The sequence below is a fragment of the Galeopterus variegatus genome, unplaced genomic scaffold (genome assembly GCF_000696425.1).
Source record: "Galeopterus variegatus unplaced genomic scaffold, G_variegatus-3.0.2 Scaffold3134, whole genome shotgun sequence".
NCBI lineage: Eukaryota > Metazoa > Chordata > Mammalia > Dermoptera > Cynocephalidae > Galeopterus > Galeopterus variegatus.
The window spans coordinates 201,041-222,862 of record NW_007729245.1 but is presented as its reverse complement, the minus strand read 5'-3'; the positions used below and the strand labels follow the sequence as shown (position 1 = coordinate 222,862).

Below are 21,822 nucleotides of genomic sequence, written 5' to 3'. Positions count from 1 at the left end.
AGAATTGCACCTGAGAGCATTATGTCCATGTCTGGCCGGTTGTTCTGTCGCCAGCCCACTGATTTACTGATCAATCTTTCGGTAAATTCATTAAGCCACCAACATCACTACACCCCTGCTCTGAATCAAGCAGTTTGCGACATAATTCTGCAGATATTATTGCTAACGCACAAAGTATTATAACAAATCCGTGTCATTACCTCTCATGTACACTTGAGAAAACTGAGGCTGAGAGGGTCACAAATCTTCAAAAAGAACAGATTTTGAATCTTGAGCCATTGAACTCCAGTGTCCACCTAACTTCATCTACTGCACGGGTTTGAGTAAAATAGTCTGTGTTTCCGTGCCCTGTCTCCTTGATTTGTGTATAAAAATGTTATATGGAAGAAAGTGAAAAATTCCTTGTAACAAGGGGATAGGAGATTTGCTTTGTCGGAGAATAAAACTTCCCTCTAGCAATGTGTAGTGATTTACTGTATATCCCAATTAAGGTAAACCATCTTGCAATGTTTGAGCAAACCTTCTCTAAGTGAAGGATTAAAATTTTTGTTTGTTAATTTTTCTTTTTAATATGAGCCAAAGGGAAGTGATAATAATGTTGGTCCAGCTATGGGTCAGATAATGTTATGATTATACTCCCAAATATATTACTTTGTTAAATGCTTTTGGGTATGAAACTGAAATTTGGTTTTGTTATTCGTGAAATGGAGGAAATAACTTCTTCCAAACAAGACTGTGAAAAGGACTGAATAAGACAATGCATGGAAAAATAGCTTATAACGAAGACATCTGACTTGAAAGTGCTATAAGATTTGACAAAGTGACTTTTTGCAGTAAAAGAATTTTATTTTTCTTTTAACCTTATTTTGATAATGATATATTAAAAACACATTTTATAAATCATAGTTATTATCAAAGAGTATGGAGATTCTAGGCTTATAACTTCCCTGCTTCTTTTTCTTTACAATAGGACCAGATTTCATTTCTGTTGTTGCCATAATCATGTTAATGCATGGAAGAATTAGAATTATATTATTTTCCTTTTAATCTACATGTGAATAAGTATAAGCATCACGTTAAATATTATTTTATTTAAAAAAAAATCTACCCAAATCAACTTTGAAGATTTCTTTTTATCTTATAAGGTCTACAGTAGAATGGTTTCCATAGAGGATATTACCATGCCTAAGAAGTTTGTCAAGCTGCTGATTGTTCATTTGGCTCTGACTGAAATTGTTCTAAGTGGGAATGTGCTAATTTGGCCTACAGATGGTAGCCATTGGTTAAATATTAAGATCATTCTAGAAGAGTTGATTCAAAGAAATCACAATGTGACTGTACTGGCTTCATCAGCAACTCTATTCATCAACTCCAATTTTGATTCTCCTGTGAATTTTGAAACGATACCTGTTTCTTACAAGAAGAGCAATATAGATTCTTTAATTGAACATATGATAATGCTGTGGATAGATCATAGACCAACTCCTCTCACACTATGGACTTTCTACAAAGAACTAGGAAAACTCCTAGATACTTTCTTTCGAATTAATATACAAATCTGCGATGGTGTATTAAACAACTCCAAGTTAATGGCAAAACTTCACAAAGGAGATTTTTCTGTGTTGGTAGCAGACCCAGTAACAATCTGTGGTGACCTAGTTGCTCTGAAGTTAGGAATTCCATTTATATTCACGTTGAGGTTCTCTCCAGCCTCAACAGTGGAGAGACACTGTGGGAAAATCCCAGCACCAGCTTCCTATGTTCCTGCAGCCTTGTCAGAGCTCACTGACCAGATGACCTTTGGCGAAAGGGTTAAAAATACAATATCTTATCCTCTGCAAGACTATATATTTCAGTCCTACTGGGGAGAATGGAATTCATACTACAGCAAAATTCTAGGTAAGTCTCTACAATTTTCTCTTATTAATAACTCCAGATACCTTATTTATTCTTATTCATACTTCTTCTTCAAAAGGTTTCCATTTCACTGCATATGCAAAGCTGTAGTAAATGTACTTATTACATCTCTGTGCAATCCCTTGGTTATTCTCTTGGATAAATTCCTAAAAAGTGAAGTGGTGGTATGAATATGTATGTTATTGTCTCAATGCAAATAATCTCATGTCTATTTAGACAATAGCTTTTCTATGTGTAAATCCATCTTCAAAAATAAATGAAACTACCTTTACTAGGTTAAATTATAACATTGCCCCAAAATACCCTAGCAAATATTTGAGATGATACATGATTTACTTTCCATCCTTGGTTCATCGTTTTTGTTTTTTTTTTTTCTTTTTTACACTTTGTTATATTTTGTTTAAGAATTGCCATGCTATACTTGAATAGACGTGCTTCCACCTTTGCTTTTGACTGGGACATACATAGCCACGACTGGAGTATGGTCTTTGGAGGTCCCCTTTCCTTATTTCGAGTATTTTCACTTCCACCTTTGAGGACCACTCTGGGATTGGGGCCGCTAAAACCTGTGGGATCTTATTGGGATTTCTAACCTTCAGAGAGGCCATCCATGGTCCTGGTGCAGCTGGTTCTGATGAGGAACCCCACCATCATAAACCACTGAAGGGTGCCTGAGCTGGAAAGGTCCCCAGCTTTTTTTTTTTTTTCTTTCGGTCTGGAGAAAACTTTTAAAAAAACATTGAATTAGGCATGAGAAACCCTGAGTTTACACCGTACCCTCACTCTTTCTCTATCTTTAGGCTTCTCTGGGTGCTTGGGCTAGCACTGCCTCTCAACTTAATTTCTCTGTATCCTTTGGCAAGCCTCAAGTTTCCTTGCCTTAAAGAGTCCTTTTGAGGAGCGAACAAAATAATGCAAATTGTCAAGATTATTTCTGGTTGGTTGTTCTTATTACTTCTCTTTCTGAGTCTTGTGAGCCTGTCTTCCTTTACTTTTCTATTTTCTTCTTTCCCAAATGATTTTTCCTTCAGATCTGTCAGTAATACCCAGGGGCATTCATTCATAGGTGGAGTTAACAGTTGCTGCTATGAATGATACTTTCTCACAGAAGAAACGTGTAGAATGTTGTCTTTTTACACACCTTTTGGCTTCCCTCCCTCCCTCCGTTCCTTCCTTCCTGCTTTCTTTGTGAAAAAAAAAATTTATTTAGCATGAACCCAATGCCTGCGACTTTTCTAGGTACTAGGAATATAACAATGAGCAAAACAGATAAAAATCTGTATTGTATTCCTATTCTAATAACAGGAGACAATGAATAAAACAAATATATAAAATATATAGGATGTTGGACTGTGATTTATGCTACACAGAAAAAGAAGAATAGATAGTTCTGATAAATAGAGTGGGGTTTCACAGTTAAATGGAGTAGCCAGGAAGGTCTCGAATGAAAGGGTGACATTTGTACAGAGACCTGAGTGAAGTGAGGGTGAGATGCAATAGGATTCATGGAGGAAAAGCATTGCAGGAATAAGCAAGAAAAAGGGCAATCACCTATGGCAAGTTATAGGTACAGAAATACCCTTACTCTAACTTGAACTTAATCTAACTTTTTACAAGTACAATTTGTATATGTACGTTTTTCTTTTCGTGATGTGGAAAAAGTCTTCATCCAATTTTCCATCCCTTAAACTTTAAAAATTCTTCATAGAATTGGTCTACAGGGAAGATATTGAAAATACCACACATATAAATAAGCCATATGCAAGGTAATCAAAATTGGCTTATGTTTTTGAAGATATGGTAATTTGAAAATGTGTAAGTAAAAATCTGTTTTTTTACTTTTTTCTAAAAAAAAAGAAAATTTAGTTCTTATATAATAAAGAATATAATTGTCTTTATATAGTAGTATTTTTTTTTTTCTGGATTTCAAATTTTATGTGTCTCAAAAACACATTTTGCTTTAAATTTAGATGTTATTCACATGAGTGTTTCTTAAGACATTTGAAATGTGTTCTGTAATAATTATCAATAATTATCACTGTATATATATGTACTACATATTGATTACTGCAAGTTCTGAATGAAATAACAGTCTATATTCTTTAAATAAAGGGATTACAAACTGTAAGATGGTAAAGGGTCTTGGAAAGCATATGAAGTTCTGGGTGCAGATTTTGCAGGCTGTGTGATCTCAGAGAAGTAACTTACACTCATTAAGTCACTGTGCTTCCTCCTCTATAAAATGACGTTAATAATTTCAAAGTACTCTTTAGAAAAATTATATGACACAATTTGTATAAGTATGCCATGTCAATTATAAAATAATTATATTTATATTTAACTACTCAGGAATTCTGAAAACTACTCAGGCACTCTGCGATGGCAAAGCCCTGTTTACAATATCATGAGGCTCTGTAAGTAGAAAATAGTCAGTAATTATCTACAAAAAATAAGTGGTCTCTGGCATGTACTAAATCTTCCTTCTCTATGGAAGGCATGAATAATTACATAATATGTAAAAAAGCCTTTGCAAAACAGAACGTTCCCAACCTCTCATCATTACAGGATAAAACTCTAGTTTCAGAAATCCTACCTTTTGAGAAATTAAATAGATTATTTACTTAAACCCTTTATGCTTCTCATGTTACTAAATGTATTTGAACAACAAACATCTACCTTGAATATTTTATTTCAAATTGAGTTATTCTGTCAAAAAAAATTGGTAAAATCCAATTTGTCTTTTGTGTGCAAATACATTCTTAGAAAATTAGCAACACCTGGTTAGTGTAAATTGATACTGAAAGAAGGCAGATACCTTGTGTTTTATATTATTATGTTTGAATACAGGAGATTTAATAACATTACATCTCTGTGGAATTTCCATTTCATTTGTTCTTATTCACTTCTGTGTGGGAAAAAAAGACCAAAAAATAACATGTCAAACTGTGGTAAAGAAAAGCACTAAATTTCTTAAAGGAGATAGAAGTAAGTAGCAAGGACATATCTAACTGCGCTTTGTCAGAAAGCCAGTTTTCTATATCAGTGAGATATTAAATCTTACAGGACAAGTGAATAAAAATAATCACTATTTTAACATATGCTTCTAGCCCCTAATGGAACAGGAATATCAGAAAATAAGAAAATCATTGCTACTCATATCCAGAAGTAAATATATTAATACATCTTGCTGATGCCAAGTGTTATCCATGACACCTTCAATTGCACTGAGCCTAATCTCTCCCACAACTTCTGAGAGACCTGCTGCACAGCATATAGTGGTTCCCACGTGGGTAGGACCAGCCTTTGCTGCAGCTTTAGGAAGATTAAGGCCTTGAATACTGCAGTGAAAATGTTTAAAAAGGTAAGGGAACTGGATGGCTCCATTTTGCCTGTGTCTTTTGGGTTTGCAGTCTTTCTCCATCCTCCCCAGTGTAGTGCAGATCGGGAAGGTAGAAAGCCCAGAACTAATCTACACACCAGTGTCGTAGTCTACTTTTAACTGTTAGTACCATATTGATCTGCTATCCTGCTGATACATTTTAAACGGATTTCTAGAAGTAGCATTACCTTTTCCCAGCCCATGGAAACAAACGAACAAATTTCTTAACATTCCCCCTCTATCCAGCTTGTCTGAACTAAACTAGATTAACTAAACTAGATTTAATTTGTATTATTTTTTTTAATCTATGGTTCCATTTCTGGGCCCTGTGTTTTGTTTATTGGTTTTCTCTGTACCCCACACCGACCCTACTTACTATTCCCAGCTTGCCACCCTTTCCCTGGGTGGGAAGAAATGAGAAAACTTCTGTAGTCAGTACTGTGGGATTTTTAAATTTTGTGTAAACTTTCTTTTGAAGTGAAACATAAATCATAAATTTTCAGCTCAGTGAAGTTTCACAAAGTGAACACCCCCTTGGAACAAGTACCCACATCAAGAAACAAAACATTATTACAACCCATAGCGCCTCCTCTTTTTTTATTTCATTCCCTATATCCCATGGGAGAATTACTTTCTTGATTTGTGATACCATATTGTTTAAATGAACCTCACATTACATACTTTTCTGTATTTTGTTTCTTTTGTTTAATATCCATGTTTTTGACATTTGTTCCAAGTCGTTGCATGTAGGTTTTGTTTATTAATTCTCATAGCTATACAGATTCTAGTGAATTAATGCATCATATTTTATTTATCTATCCTACTGTTGATAGAAGTTTAGGCTGTCTCAATTCTGGCTATTTATTATAAGAACTGCTATGAACATTCTTGTACATGTCTCTTGTTGAACATATGCATGGGAGTGGAATTGTTTGGTCAAAGACTATGCGTGTGTTTAGCTTCAGTAGATACCACTAAAATTCAGTTTCTCAAGAGCTTGTAAAAACCAATAATCCCATTAGCGATGTACTAGGATTCCAGTTGTTCCCCATTCTTACCCATACTTGGTATTATGCTTTTTGCTTTCAATTTTCATTATAACCATTCTGTTGATGTGTAGTACTCTTCATATGATAGAAAAAGTTTATAAAATATAAAGTGTTATTTGTTTTGTCAAATGTGTATATCCATGTAACACATCAATCAGTCTCTGGGATCCTCTTCTAACAAGGCCACTACCCAGACCTTTTCTGACACTTATCAGGCTAAATAACTCCTACCACTTAATTCTCATTCTTCATTATTTACCTTCATTTTTCTTTTGTGAGATTTTAATGCATCCTCTAATCATTTTAAATGTAAATGTAACATGACTGATTATTCTGTCACCCATTTTCAGTTTGTTATCCATCAAGAATCTCTGGTTTACATGTTCTCACTCATTGGTGGGAGCTAAAAAATAAACAAATTAATTCACCCACATACACACACACAAAAAAAAAAAAAAATAACCCCCCCAAAAAAAAAAAAAAATAACCCCCCCAAAAAAAAAAAAAAATAACCCCCCCAAAAAAAAAAAAAAATAACCCCCCCAAAAAAAAAAAAAAATAACCCCCCCAAAAAAAAAAAAAAATAACCCCCCCAAAAAAAAAAAAAAATAACCCCCCCAAAAAAAAAAAAAAATAACCCCCCCAAAAAAAAAAAAAAATAACCCCCCCAAAAAAAAAAAAAAATAACCCCCCCAAAAAAAAAAAAAAATAACCCCCCCAAAAAAAAAAAAAAATAACCCCCCCAAAAAAAAAAAAAAACACCCACACAAAAAAAAAACCCCGGGGGGGAGGGGAGAGAGGGAGGAGGGAGGGAGGTGTCACAGATGGGCCATAATAATCATATACATTGTATATTGACAAAATAAAAATTTAACGAAAAAAAAAATAGAATCTCTGGTTTAGTGTTCTTTTCAGTGATTTTGCAGCTAATGATCTTGCTTATTGTACCATCTTTACTGTTAGTCTGTTAAACAGCTACTCTTACTAAACACTTGCTTGGTACCAACACCTTTGCTAGGTATAATGCACATATTATTGCTAATCCACACACAAAAAACTAGAATGATCATTATCTATCTTTTATACATGAGGCATCAGAAACTCAGAATGATTCAGTAATATTGCTAAGCTTACAAAATATGTATTGAACAAAATAAGAAACTAAGTATATTTAATTTACTGTGGAAAGAAATATATAGGTCCCAGAAATAAGCTACTCCACATCTCTAAGGATTTTGGTTAAAGAAGTGATAAATAGGAAAGAGAAAGAAACAATAGAAAACCAGCCATGTAATAATTTCCTTTATCAGGAAAAAAATAATTATTGCCTCTCATTTGGAGTACTTCCTTCTATAAGCTGGTTTTCCTCATTCAACAACTTGAAAGTTTTGAAAAATTTGTGAGGTTCTCTAAGTTTTTCGAAGGCAAGTTCTTACTTATGAAAAGATCAGATAATTCTTTGAATTTATTAAATATTTATTTGTTATTTTTGTCAAATAGGCTCAAACATCTTTAAATATATTGTCTATTGTCTTTGCATATTCAGAGACCGATAATTTCTTTATTTTGATTGACTCTTGCGGATTAACCCCTGGATGTATTTATCACCCTTTAGATCTTGTAGAAAAGAAGACAGAAGTGGAAGATAAGTTAGTCAGTGGTTCCAGAAATGAACAGAATGATTACATTTGTAGTACATTCTTAGGCATTGCATAGCTACTAAATCTTCCCCTTATATCAATATTGTGAAATTTCAATTTGTATGAATAATATGAAAACTACATATCGGAGGTGATGAAGATACAGAAAAAACTCACTTTATTAAATATATGTCACATGTATTCAAGTTTATATGGCCCAATCAGTCTAAACTGGGACAGAAGTGCTTTTTGTCCTCTTTAGCCTTTGTCCTTTTTAATTTAACATTTCATTAAATTAAACATTTGGCACTATTTATTTTTACCAATAACTCTCTGTAAGTCATTCCACACTTAAAAAATTTCAATATTTTAGTTTACTCGGTCAGTTGCCTCTGATATGATTTTGTTCAAGTGATTTAAACCTATTTTTTATTAATTTATCATATGTACAATAATAGGTTTGGTTCAAGACTTATTTCAGAGTTACATTTCTACTCTATCACTAGTTAGAACTTATTCAGAACACTCATTTTTAGAGCTTTTTTATTTTTTATTTTTGGTAAGGGAATATCCCCTTCTCCATCAGTTTTATTAAGATAAAATTAAGAAATAATAAGAATTACCAGCATCTCAGCTGAAGAAAAATTTCATCTGCTTTTAGAAATTCCACTCTCTAAAATAGAGCATCTTAAATCATTTAAGCACTTTATTGTAATAAATATCTCTAAACAACCAATAGGATAAACCTTTATCCTTTTCTATCATATAAAGGTATAATGTCAAGAAGAATTTGAGTAAAACTCACTTAATATTTTGTTTGCAAATATATTCAATTATATTTATAATATAAAATGCACTAATGACTACAAACCGAATTTGGAACAGAAAAAGAAACTATGTTTTATATGATTATCTCTAAATAAAGGAGATTTATCATTAAGAATAATTGCCAGTATATATTTCATTAACTGTAGGTATGTGAGGGAATAAAAGACTGGAAAAAAATTGGAAAAGTTGAAGAAGACATTTAATGTCTAAATAGATGAATATGATATATGGAGAGATAAAACAAAAAGAAAGCCTTAATTTTAAATATTTTTGTACAGAGAGAATGCGACCCAATCCTGATGTGTAGCCCAATTGGTTGATGGTTCCCTGCTTTCACGCTGCTTCTTATAGCTCATTCATAGAAGTTAGATCCTCCCCCCTTTCCTATTCCTCCTAAGTTCTACATAGATGTTCTGTGATAAATCTACCCTCACACTGTATCCTGCTGGTTCCTGATGAAGCAAGTGCTTTAACTTTTCCCTGCATGAAACTGGCTTAAATTTACTGCACCTCTGGATTGGGAATTGATTTCTGTCCCCTTTTCCTGGACCCTTTGGTTCATTTCCCTCATCCGCAAGTCTGCCCAACTCCTTCCCACTCTCTGCTTTGTGATCTGCTGTGTCCACTCTCTGAGCATTCTCTCACCCAACCTGCCTGAGGACACTGCTGTGGCACCCTTTTAACTTGGCACAATTTTTTTGTAAATGAATATTTTGGTGCAAATACTGTCTGCGTTGTTACGGTGGGTATGTGTTCTTGAGTTTGTGGACTTTGCCTGGCCTCGTACAGGACTACATCCTCAGGGAAGGGCATAGAAGTCTTGAATGTTCTTGGCCACTTCTGCTTGTTTACATTGCATAGAAACTTAAAAATACCCTTAGCTAGTTCCTAAGGAGGAAAATAGCAATTGTTATTTTTATTGAGACACAAGTAAATCAGAATATTAACTTAAGGTGATATTTTCATTGAGTCCCCATTTCAAGAATATATTATTTCTTTTTACTTAAAACATTTTTTTGTATGTCTTCTAGGGTGCTAACCAGTGTCTCATATAGGTTTTGCCTATTTGCTGTTATATTTTTGTCTGCTGATTTAATTTTTTTTTCTGTTAGCATTATAAACGGGTTATATCTTCATTTTCTCTTGTTTTGGTTATTGTATACATATGAGAGGACTTTGAAGAGTTCATGAAAGGACTCATATTATCTTTCAATTCCAGTTTTCCATGAACTTTTAAAAGTATCCTCATGCATCCTAAATATCACTCAAATTTAATTTCTTATTCTGCCATTTGTCTATATTCTCTTGTGCTATGCAGTAGTTTTTTCAGGCCCACATTCATATGAACTGCTGTTAGAGATAGATTATAATGCCCTTTCTAATTCTTATGTCACTGGTCACCTTCGCTTGTCTAATTTTAATTCTGATCATTCCAAAGACATATTTAATAATAGTGAAGATAGTTGCCTTCGTCTCTTATTTTATATTTAGCTAAAATTATTCCAAATTTTATTCATAAATTAACTTGCTCATTTATGAGCCATGTTAAGAAAACAACAATGAATTCCTATTTTATATAGTACTTTTGCTATAAATCAAAATTAAGCATCAAATTCTATCAACTGGTCTTTTTTCCACCTATGTCAATAATTATATGATTTTCTAATAAGTCTTAACAGATGAATTATATGAATGAATTTCCTATTATTGAATCATACATGAAGCGATTTGATAATCATGTTTTTGTACATTGCTAATATTTTGCTAAATATATTTTTATTGACATATGAAGGACTGGATAGAAATAAAATAAAACATATTCCATTTTTGTGCAATCTTTTAAGGTTTTTAAAGCCATACCATAGACATTTTATGAAAAGAATTTTAAAGTTTTTCTTTATTCACACTTGTAACACTTTAAAAGCTTTGTTATTATCTGATCTTTTCAGGTTTGGTATAATTTTCTACAAAATATTTTGGGCGGTAGAATTCATTGCAGTAAAGTCTTTCACAATTTTTATTCTTCCTAAAACTTAGAAACTTTCTCTTTCTCCTTGTGTTAATTTGGGTTAATGTTATATAGAATAGATAGAAGATGGATCAATCATACAATGTTATTCATCTTTAAGTTGTCAAATATATTTTCTTAGAATGTTGGGAAATAGCTTTTTTTATGTGTTTTCTTTATATCTACTCTCTTTCCATGGTTATTTTTGTAGTTGTTTATTACTATGGATTTTTCTGCTTTCCCTGTATCTATGTCTATATGTAGACATTCCGCACACTTACTCTGGCTTTGCTATTTATTTTGATTTGGCCAATGAGACTTTAGTGAATGTAATACATGTAACCTCTTTCTACTCTGGAAACCTATGTTGGTGATTAAAGATATATACTGGGTGGTGAGAGACACATAGCCCCATGATATACACCATAAAGATATGAGCTGGGCAACAGTAAAACATGCAAGTGGCCTCTAGGAAAAGCACAGCCTCTTGCTGACCCATATTCTCATGAACATGAACAAGACCAGTGCAGAGAGCTCTGCCTAGCCTGACAGAGAATCGTGAGTAGAATCATGAGCTAAATAGGAAGTTGTTTTAAAAGAATAAGGATTTTGGTAGTTTTTCATGCAGTAATGGAACACTGATGAAAGGACTTGTAGCATTGAATTACTCAATTTGATAAATCCTGTTACTCTGCTTTCACTTCCTATAGATACTCTCTTTTCTACCCTTCAGTATCCAGTGGTGTGGTATAAGTCTGTAACAATCGGTTCTCCGTATTAAAAGAAAAAAAATAACGGAATTTGCCACCTTCAGTGGTGTAAATCCTCCCTCCATGACTTCCTCCATCAAGCTATTGAAATAGTTTGATCCATGTGTTAAAGTTTAATGGCGAGACATTAGAACAATTCTATTTATAAATTAGAAAATAATTTGCCCCGTTTGGGACAAAATTTTACTAGACCTTTGCTAGACCTTTAAATGCACGCACCTCATTAACCTGACAAACCTGTTTTGAGTTTTATAAAATTGCAAGTTATGCTTCCCTTATGATAGCAGATCAAATTGTTTTCTAATTTTTTTTTTTGCATTTGTATCGCAACACCTTAAAACATTTAAAAATTTGCTCTAAATGTGATTGTCTTTGAATTTACAGATGAAATATTCATTCAAATAAGCAACAAGGCATATATGGTACATTTTTTTTTAATCTCATGAAAACAAGGACAAAAATACACATCACATAGATGAATTTTTAGGAATAAAAGAAAATCAGTGACTATAATGTGGTATATTTTGGATTCATATGAATAGTGCTACTCGCATGTTGTCTCATTTATAATATTACTTTAGAATTTGTGTTTCCTGATATTTTGCCTCCTTTACCTATGAAAACGCTAATTAAAAATAGTATATAGTGGTATCCTTGTCCTGAATTAGAAATTGAATTTAACCAATCATCTGTTTTCCCATCTGTTATCCCAGCCCCAGTGGAGCTTAGTAGCATGTCAGTTCTCTTCAAATCCCCCCAAATGTCCTGGGGCAGTGGTTACACTTGTTCTCATTTCATGGACCTCAGTGTCTGAAACCTTCAATATGACCAGCAATTGGATTAGTGGAAACCATCACTAATTCTTTCTTTCCCCTTGCTTGGCAGGTCGGGATACACAAAAATCTGACTATTTTGAGGTTATAGCCTCTCATCTTATAGTCAGTCCTCTGTATTTCCAAGGAATCTTTTACTTATGCCTTGTAACACATTCACAATTTTAAAATAGGAATCTTATTTCCTCAAACTCTCTCAAACAGTCCTCTCACACCAAATCTTGAGCACCTTCTAACTGCTTGGTGCCATGATATGAATTCAACATATATTGCCATAATCAATTTAATTCTTTTAAACTACCCTACAAAACAAATGAAATTATTCTTATTCACAGAATACTAAATAAATTTCTCTTTATTTTCTGTATATTCCTTAAAAATAGTTGTATACCTTTTGACTCAACAAACACTTCTTTTTCTACAATGCCATATAGCCTCTCCAATTTTGCTTCACTCAGGACAATCTGGGACACTCATAGAGACAAAATTTTTCATTCAAAAAGATATTTTATCAAACCCTCCAAACTCAACTTTTTTTTTGCATTTTTCTAGATATTTACACATGATCTTTCCAAATTCGGCCAGCTAAATATGTATCAACCTTTAACTTCCACTCAATTTCTTTTTTCTGTACTAAGCTTTATATTTTTCTTGATTTTTGTTGATTTAACAATCATATCACTTTTCAAAATAATATTATTAACTCTGTTATATTTTGGAACATAGAAAAGTCATTAACCTATTTCTCAGTATCGACGTCTAGAATGTCAACCTGCGGATAGCCTACTTTCTTCTTGTGTAATCTTCAGTTTGGTATTAAAATCTATGATGACTTCAACTCTTCACTGATGCATTTTTCTAAGCATTTAAATTATTACTAATTTTCACAGTATATCATCAAAGTATTATCATTAACTCCATTTTTATGAGTGATGAGAGCTGGGAAAAATTTAGGAACTCTCTTATTGACAAACGTCATTTTGTACAATATGTGAATGTAGATTTATTGACCACCAAAGTTCACCTATATAACTTCGCTAAAAACATGATAGTGATCTCTGTGGTTCTATGATTAACTCAAGCCCTAGCTCTCTGCTTTTAGAAAAAGAAGTCAATAGAAAGTCAAAAGAAAATAATTTGGTGTTCAGACAGGTAACACTAATTTACTTTTTCAGAATAAGAAAATAGTGTGTTTACAAAAGGGAACAGTAAAGAAAGTTATGCCAATGTTCTGTATATGAGAGACTCGAGGCATCTCCACCACTTAGTCATGTATTCTTTAATAAATACCACAGTGTAATAATTTTTGCATGTGTATATGCATATATAATATATATATAATTGATATATAATGTAATTGTGTGTGTGTGTGTCTCCAGCAGAATCAGTTCACAAGGAATTTCTCCATCCATAGGATGGCATTGGTGGTTTTGTCTTCAGTATTTAATCCCATTTCACTAATGTAATAAACTATTTGAGGTGTATAATTTGTATATGTCCTTCACAACTTGGCTATAATCAATGGTTTTAGTTCTGTGACCAGTTTAATTGTTGAAAATATGTCTCATTTTAATTTGCATTTCTCTGGGGTTTTCTTAGGTTGCTTATTTCATCATTTCCTGTTATAACTCTTTTCTACTTGGAGGAGCATAAATATTCATACTGATTTGTAGGAGCTAAGAGTAGAACCTGTAAATATCATAAATTCTGCAAAACTCTAATAAGGTATTCACAAGTAGGAGAGGGCATAGTAACAGTTCAAGAAAACCATGCCTTGCAGTGCAGGAGAAATGACAGAGGATACTTTGACATAGTCAGGATAAGACTATAACAAGGAAGAAGTGGAAATGGAGACTCACAGGGAGTGAAGATGACCTGCTGCATATCTGAAGAGAGGAAAATTGCCTAAGGGACCTGCTCCACGTGGTCCACCGAACCTGCCTCACAAATTTCAGGAGAAAAAAAATACTGTGGCTTATTGTAGACAAGGCTACTATTATTGGTAAATTCTCTTTCAAACAAAGAGAAAAACAAATGTTTACAAGAATACAGTCTCTTGAAAGTTCTAACTCATTAGGCTGGATTCGAGCTATATAATTTTAACATATTTAACAATCTTCAATATCTACTTACATTCACATTTAAATCTGAGAAATAAATTCAAATAAAATAATTTTCATGCAGTATTTTGGAATTGCTACTATTCTTGTATATTTAGGATTAAGGGAAAAATATTTTACATAAATTTCCATTGAAATCATAATATACATTTTGTTTTACTAAATTTTTCATAATGTTTTATTTATTATTCTATGAATGTCTAATTCCAAAATTAATATTTTAATGGCACATATACTAAATTATTAATTTTTGGATACTACATACTATATGTACTATTAAAATATTAATTTTGGAATATTCAGTTGATTCAAACATTACAAAAGGACCCAAGGACATGGGCAGTGTGACAAAAGTTTTCTATGACTAAGTATAGCTTAACAATTGAAACTAGTAATATCAGTAAAATTAACAATGTGACATTCCAAAGTACAATTAGTGAAAAGTTAAGTTAGTCAAACTGGCTAATTATCTAAAGAATAACCTCTCCTTAAGCAAAAGTTACATTCTTATGATAAAATCTAAGTACAATTTTCTCTAAGGTTTCCCCCAACAGACAGCTTGCCCCTAGTAAACATTTTTTTTTCACATCATTTCCTTCAGCAATTCTTAAAATCTTTTAACAGGATCAGTACAACAACCACCTGTTAGCTCTAAAATCATTAAAGTATACATTCCCACACCTAAGCAGTGATTAGAGTTGATTAGATGGGCTTTTGCCCTCTGGCTGTACGCCATTGCTTCCTACCTGAGGGCTTTTGCCCCATATATGTATTTATCAAAAAATCCTATTCTTGGGCCGGCCCGGTGGTGCACTGCTACAGTGCGCCGCTTGGGAGTGCGGTGGCGCTCCCGTCGAGGGTTCGGATCCCACATACAGACCGGTTCCTGCTCACTGGCTGAGCGAGGTGTGGGCACAGCACCGAGGGTTGCGATCCCGTTGCCGGTCCCAGTCCGGTCCGGGCGGACACGATCCATTGCCGGACACGAAAAAAGACAACAAAAAGGAAAAAAAAAAAAAATCCTATTCTAAAATCAAATGAGAATCAAGATTTCTAATGCTCCACATTTCTATATTTTCCCAACAGCCCCCTACTGCTCCCCCTCCTCTCCCCTTTCCACCTCTAGTTTCCTAAAAGTTCAGCATATTTCTGTGATTCTTGTTTGTTTGTTCCTTTCTCTCTCTCTCTTTGTTGTCCATTTGTTTATTTATGGATTCAGCTCCCAGTTATGAGTGACACCATACAGTATTTCTCTTTCTGTACCTGGGTTGTTTCATTTAGTATAATTTTCTCCAGGCTCATCCATGTTGTTGCAAATGGTAGAATTTCATTCTTTTTTATGGCTGAGTAGTATTCCATTGTGTATATGGACAAGATATGGAGAAAGAGGAGCCTTCCTGCACTGTTGGTGGAACTGTAAACTAGTACACCCATTATGGAGAACAATATGGAGATGCCATTGGTATTTTAAGATGGATTCATTAAATCTTAGATCATTTTGGATAGTGTGAGCACTTTAACATCTTAAAACAGGTTGAAACAAACCTAAGATCTAAAACCATAAAACACGTAAAGAGAAACATAGGAAAAATGCTTTTTGACATTGGCCTTTGCAATTACTTCTTAGATAAGACACCAAAAGCACATGCACCAAAAGTAAAAATAGACAAGTGGGATTATGTCAAACTAAAAACTTCTGCATAGCAAAGGAAACAATCAACTAATGAAAAGGCAACCTATGGAACGGGAAAAAATTGCAAACCATTTATCTGACAAAGGGTTAATATACCAAAATATAAGCAACTCCTACAACTCAATAGTATAATAGTAATGATAACAACAATGATGACACAATTACAAAAATGGGCCAAAGCACTAAATAGACATTTCTCGAACAAAAATATACAAATGGCCAAAGGTACATGAGAAGGTGCTCAGCTAATCATCAGGGAAATGAAAATCAAAACCACAAAGAGCTCTCACCTCATATCTGTTAGGGTGGCTACTATCAAAAAAGCAAAGATAATGTGCAAAGGATGTAGAGTAAAAGGGACACAAACATTGTTGGTGCGGTTGTTAATTGGTGCAGCCACTATGGAAAACCCTACATAGGTTCCTCAGAAAATTAAAAAAAAACCACCTTATTAGCCAGCAATCCCTCCTCTGGGTATGTATCCAAAGAATTTGAAAGTGAGGTCTTGAAAAGATAGTTTTACAACCATATTCATTACAGCATTAGTCACAATAGGCAAGACATGAGAGTAACTTAAATGTCCATCCATGGGTGAATGGATAAAGAAAATGTGTTATATACTTAAATGGAATATTATTCAGACTTAAAAAAAAAAGGAAATCCTGCTATTGTAACAACATGAATGAACCTGGAGGACATTATGCAAAGTGAAGTAAGCCAGGCACAAAAGGAGAAATGCTGCATGATACCACTTATATTATAAATCTAAAATATTCAAACTCATGGAAGCAGAGAGAGGAATGGTGTTTGCCAGGAGCTGAGAAAAAGGGAAAACAGGGAGAGATTAGTCAAAGGGCACAAAGTTTCAATTACAAAAGTTTGCTAAGTCCTAGATGTCTACTGTACAGAATAGTGCCTGTAGTTAACAATCCTGTACTGTGCACTTAAAAATTTGCTGAAAGAGAAGATCTTATGTGAAGTGTTCTCATCACTTACACAAATAATAAAAATAACAGTAATAATAGGGCAGAAGAAAAGAGGTGATGGATAGGTTTATGGCACACATTGTGGTGATGGTTTCATGGGTGTATACTTACCTTCAAGTTCATCAAGTTGTAAACATTAAGTATGTGTAGCTTTTTGTATGCTAATCATACCTCAAAAAAGTGGTTTTAAAAAATTGAAGGTGAGTTTTGCCAAACACTTTTTTATCCATTAATAAAATTTTAGTGTCTTTTCTCTCCTTTTTCTTTTAACCTGCTAATATTGTACATGCCATTTATAAATTTCTTATTAAGCCCTCCTTACACCCTTGTGTTAATTTCAATTTGGTACTATTTTATGTTTTCTTGCTCATCATTGATTCCTTTTTGCTCATATTTTGATAGAAATACTTACCTTTGTACTCGTGAATGATTATGGACTTTGAATATGTTTCTCCTTTAGCCCATTTCTGATAACGTTGTATTGGCCTTAAGAGTCTTTCTCTTTTCCTTCCTTCCTTTTGTAGCCTATGAAAAAAAGAAAGGTTTAATGTTTGAAATTTTGCTATAATATGTGTTTAAAATTATACGGGTCTAGTAATATCTTTGGGCAAAGGTGTCTTCAACCACTGTCTTAATGCTTTTGAGGGACAAATTTATAAGATGAATAATATGCTCTGGTTAGTAAATTTGTCTTTTACAGGTCTATGGGCATGTCATTCTGAAACTATTTTGTGTGTTTACTAAGATTAATCAAATAAGTAAACACTGAGTGTGACAGTTTTCTCACTGTTGAAGAAAGGATTTAGAAATAGAGAATAAATATATTTGTGTGTGTGTCAGTATACACAAATATATTTCCTAACACTGTCCAATAAGAAGGCCTAGAACCCAAGAGCAATAAACACACTGAATATGCACATCTTGAGTTTTATATGTCATTTTCTTATTTATTTATTTTGTGGCTGGTGAACCCATGACCTTGGTGTTATAAGTCACACTCGAAACAACTGAGCTAAGCAGCCAGCCCCATATGTCATTTTCTAATAAATTAAACAGCATTCCTTGGAAAATTAGTTGATTCCAAGTTTGGGGAAGAGAAAATAGAAATTGAGTCTAAAACATCTTCAGTGCCAGATAGTAAAAAGCGTTCAAAAATGATAGGGCCGTGTTTAAAAGACACAGGAGCCAATGTGAAAAAGTTTCTAAAATGTATAGCGATTCATGCAACAACATAAACAATACTAATTGACTAGAACATGTAAAATGGAGTAGATTTATATGATACTATTACGTATTTAATAAATATGTAATTCAATTAATTAATTAATTGATTAATTGAGCAATTATCATTAAGCAATCCCTTAAATTGTAATCAATAAAGAAGGAATAATAAATATTTTTAATTGACCACTTTCTTTAATATTGACATTTTATACAACCATAACAAAATTATCAAACTAGGAAATCTTATTAAAATTTTGCCCATTATCCTTCTAATGTCTTTTTTTCTATCTAGTTTACAATCCATGTAAATTGCATTTATCTGTCCAGTCTCCTTACTTCCAGTTTGTGATGGTTCCTACAGCCTATCTTGGTCTTTCATCTATGAAGAGTACTGGTTAGTTATTTTTTACAATATCCCTCAATTCAGATTTTTCTGATATTTTCTCACTATTACAGTGAAATTATTTCATTTTTGGTAAAAATACTACAGAAGTGATCTTCTGTCCTGTGGCATATCAGGAGGTACATGACATAGATAGGTGATTACTAGTGAGAGTAATTTTGATCACTTAGTATAGATGGTGTTTTCCATGTTTTTCCCTACTTTCACTTTTGTAATTAATAAGTATTTTGCTGGGAGAAATCTTGAGAGTATGCAAATTATACTCATCATATGTTTGCCCATACTTTTTAAATCCCATACAGTAGAATTTTAATAAATGTAGAAAGAATCATAGAAATAGAAAATCACCGTTAAGCAAACCTCATAGTAATGATCAATGTAAGTGATGTTAATTTGCAAATTTTTTATGTCTAAAATTATTCATTAAAAAATTAAAGATAGGGCCAGCCTGGTGGCGCACTCGGTAGAGTGCGGCGCTTGGGAGTGCGGCGGCACTTGGGAGAGTGGCGGCGCTCCCGCCGAGGGTTCAGATCCCATATAGAGACTGGTCCACTCACTGGTTGAGCGTGGTGCGGACGCGACACCGCGGGTTGCGATCCCATTGCCGGTCACGAAAAAAGACAAAAAGAAAAAACAAAAAACAAACAAACAAACAAAAAAAATTAAAGATAATTGGGAGGTTTGGCTGAAAGAACATAACCATAGGGCTTAGCTGTGCAGTCTGGTTGCATGAAAAAGGGGCAAGCTTGTATGTGGGGAAGAAGAGTTGAGCTAGGAGGCACCAAGTAGGCAAAACCAAGAACTAGACTAAAAGACACGGTCTTTGGTCTACTCTCCATGTCTCTTAAACATTCATCATACTTCCTTTTCTGTGTTATTTTCTGAGAACTTAATTCTAAATAATAACTTCAAATTTTTCTTCTGGGTCGCTATTTCTTTCTATAGTTGTGTCTAACTACTCTTTAACCTATCCACTGATTTTGAAGTTTCATTTGTTGAATTCTTTATTTCTAGAATTGTATTTGGTTCTTTTGAAATTTTTATGATTCTTTTTCAGAATATTTCTTGTTCATATTTTCAGGTTTCACTAATATAACTTTAAACATGGTATACTAAATCATTTTATATGTTATTTCATGTAATGCTAATATTTGAAATCATCATGTTAATGTTTCTAGTCTCTGTTGCTTTTGCTGGTTCTCAAACGTGAAATCATCTTCTGGTATCAAGAGGATCTGATCTACTTTGAAATTTGACCTGTATTCATTAAGAGTTAGTTATTTACCTTGGAATTTTATCTGTGCAATTATTTTAAAACTAGGGCCAAAGTCTTTCCAAAGAGGCTTTTCTAGCTTCTCTGAATTGGACCTACACGTGAGGGATGACTGTGCTAATTATTCTCAGGGGAGATTTTTTTCATCCACACTGTGCCAAGTGAAGACAGGCAGCCCTTGCTGTAAATGTCTGTGTTATAGAATTCATTTGCAGGAGGAAGTGTGGATCTTGGGATTCCAGCATAATATAAATGTGCATGTGGAGTGTGTTTGTGTGTGGCGGGGGGATTTGGGCTAGCATTTAGACTTTCCTACTTTCCCACCTCTTTGTATCCTTCAAAGGAACAATTCAAATTCTAGTAAAAGATTGTACTTCAGGATTCCTATTTTTGCTTTGCTTTGGTAGTCTGCTGATTTTTATTTTCTTGCTAAAGAAAAATGAGTTTTGGCCCGGCTCGGTGGCGCACTAGAGAGTGCGCCGCTTGGGAGCACGAGCACGGCGGCGCTCCTGCTGAGGGTTCAGATCCCATGTGGAGACTGGTTCCCGCTCACTGGCTGAGCGCGGTGCAGTCGCGACACCGAGGGTTGCGATCTCGTTACCGGTCAGTAAAAAAGACAAAAAGAAAAGAAAAATGAGTTTTGGCCCGGCTCGGTGGCGCACTAGAGAGTGCGCCGCTTGGGAGCACGAGCACGGCGGCGCTCCTGCTGAGGGTTCAGATCCCATGTGGAGACTGGTTCCCGCTCACTGGCTGAGCGCGGTGCAGTCGCGACACCGAGGGTTGCGATCTCGTTACCGGTCAGTAAAAAAGACAAAAAGAAAAGAAAAATGAGTTTTGAAAAGTATAATTTTATACTTTATCAAGGATTTTAATTGTTTCAGTTTGCCATAAGTGAAAATATGCTTATGCTTTTTAATTTATGAAAATAAATTATACTACATAATCTGAACAAGCTCTTCATTTTCTCAGATAATAAAATAATTTAGCAATATTTCCCTAAATGCACGTATATTTCAAGATCAATTTCTGATCTATCTTATGTAGCTTAGCTCTCTGTTTAAAGTGTTCTATAGCATATCGTGAAACTTATCACCTCACTTATCTACCTTATGTGTGTAGACAAATTTATTAATTGTTTTTATTTTTCTTATCACTTCTACGTTATTTATCCTGTACAAAAGAAATTTTATCCTCTAAGCTTATAACAAATTACCTCTATTTTCTTAGAGTACTTTTACGGCCCTGTCATATATTCTTGTTTGTTTGTTTGTTTGTTTGTTTTGGCCCTGCTATCTACCAGCTACCACCAGAAATTATGCAAAATCAATTATGCAGCATTCTTTCATCCTAGCTTTACCTTTGCATCTTCCAAGCAAACCTACTGTGGATCTTCTTTTTAGAAAAACAGAAATAGTCTCAAGGACAAAGAGTTTGAAATGTCAATAATTGGTCTTTTTTCTCCAAATGTTGTGATTGAACGTAACCCTTAATATAGTTTATGTCACAGTTCATAGAATGCATGTACATCAATATTCTCTTTTTGTTTGAAATGTGACTTTTCAACCTGCTGAAATACCCATTCTTAAAGACTTAGCTAAAGCATTATGTTGTTGTTTCTTTTCTCCACCAAGCAACCTCCTTCATGGGCTTTGCCCCTCCTCAGTTAATTCCTCCCTTCCAAGACCCATCTTTCTTATGT

General features: G+C 33.9%; 1 protein-coding gene across 1 annotated transcript in view; it reads left to right on the top strand.

Moving 5' to 3' along the window:
* The first annotated feature begins 1,157 nt into the window (after positions 1-1,157).
* LOC103599872 (UDP-glucuronosyltransferase 2A2) overlaps positions 1,158-21,822 on the top strand; it is a 44,926-nt gene continuing 24,261 nt past the window's right edge. The window contains exon 1 of the mRNA XM_008584052.1: positions 1,158-1,899. Coding sequence (XP_008582274.1) covers positions 1,158-1,899 — 742 coding nt within the window. The remainder of the gene's footprint in view (positions 1,900-21,822) is intronic.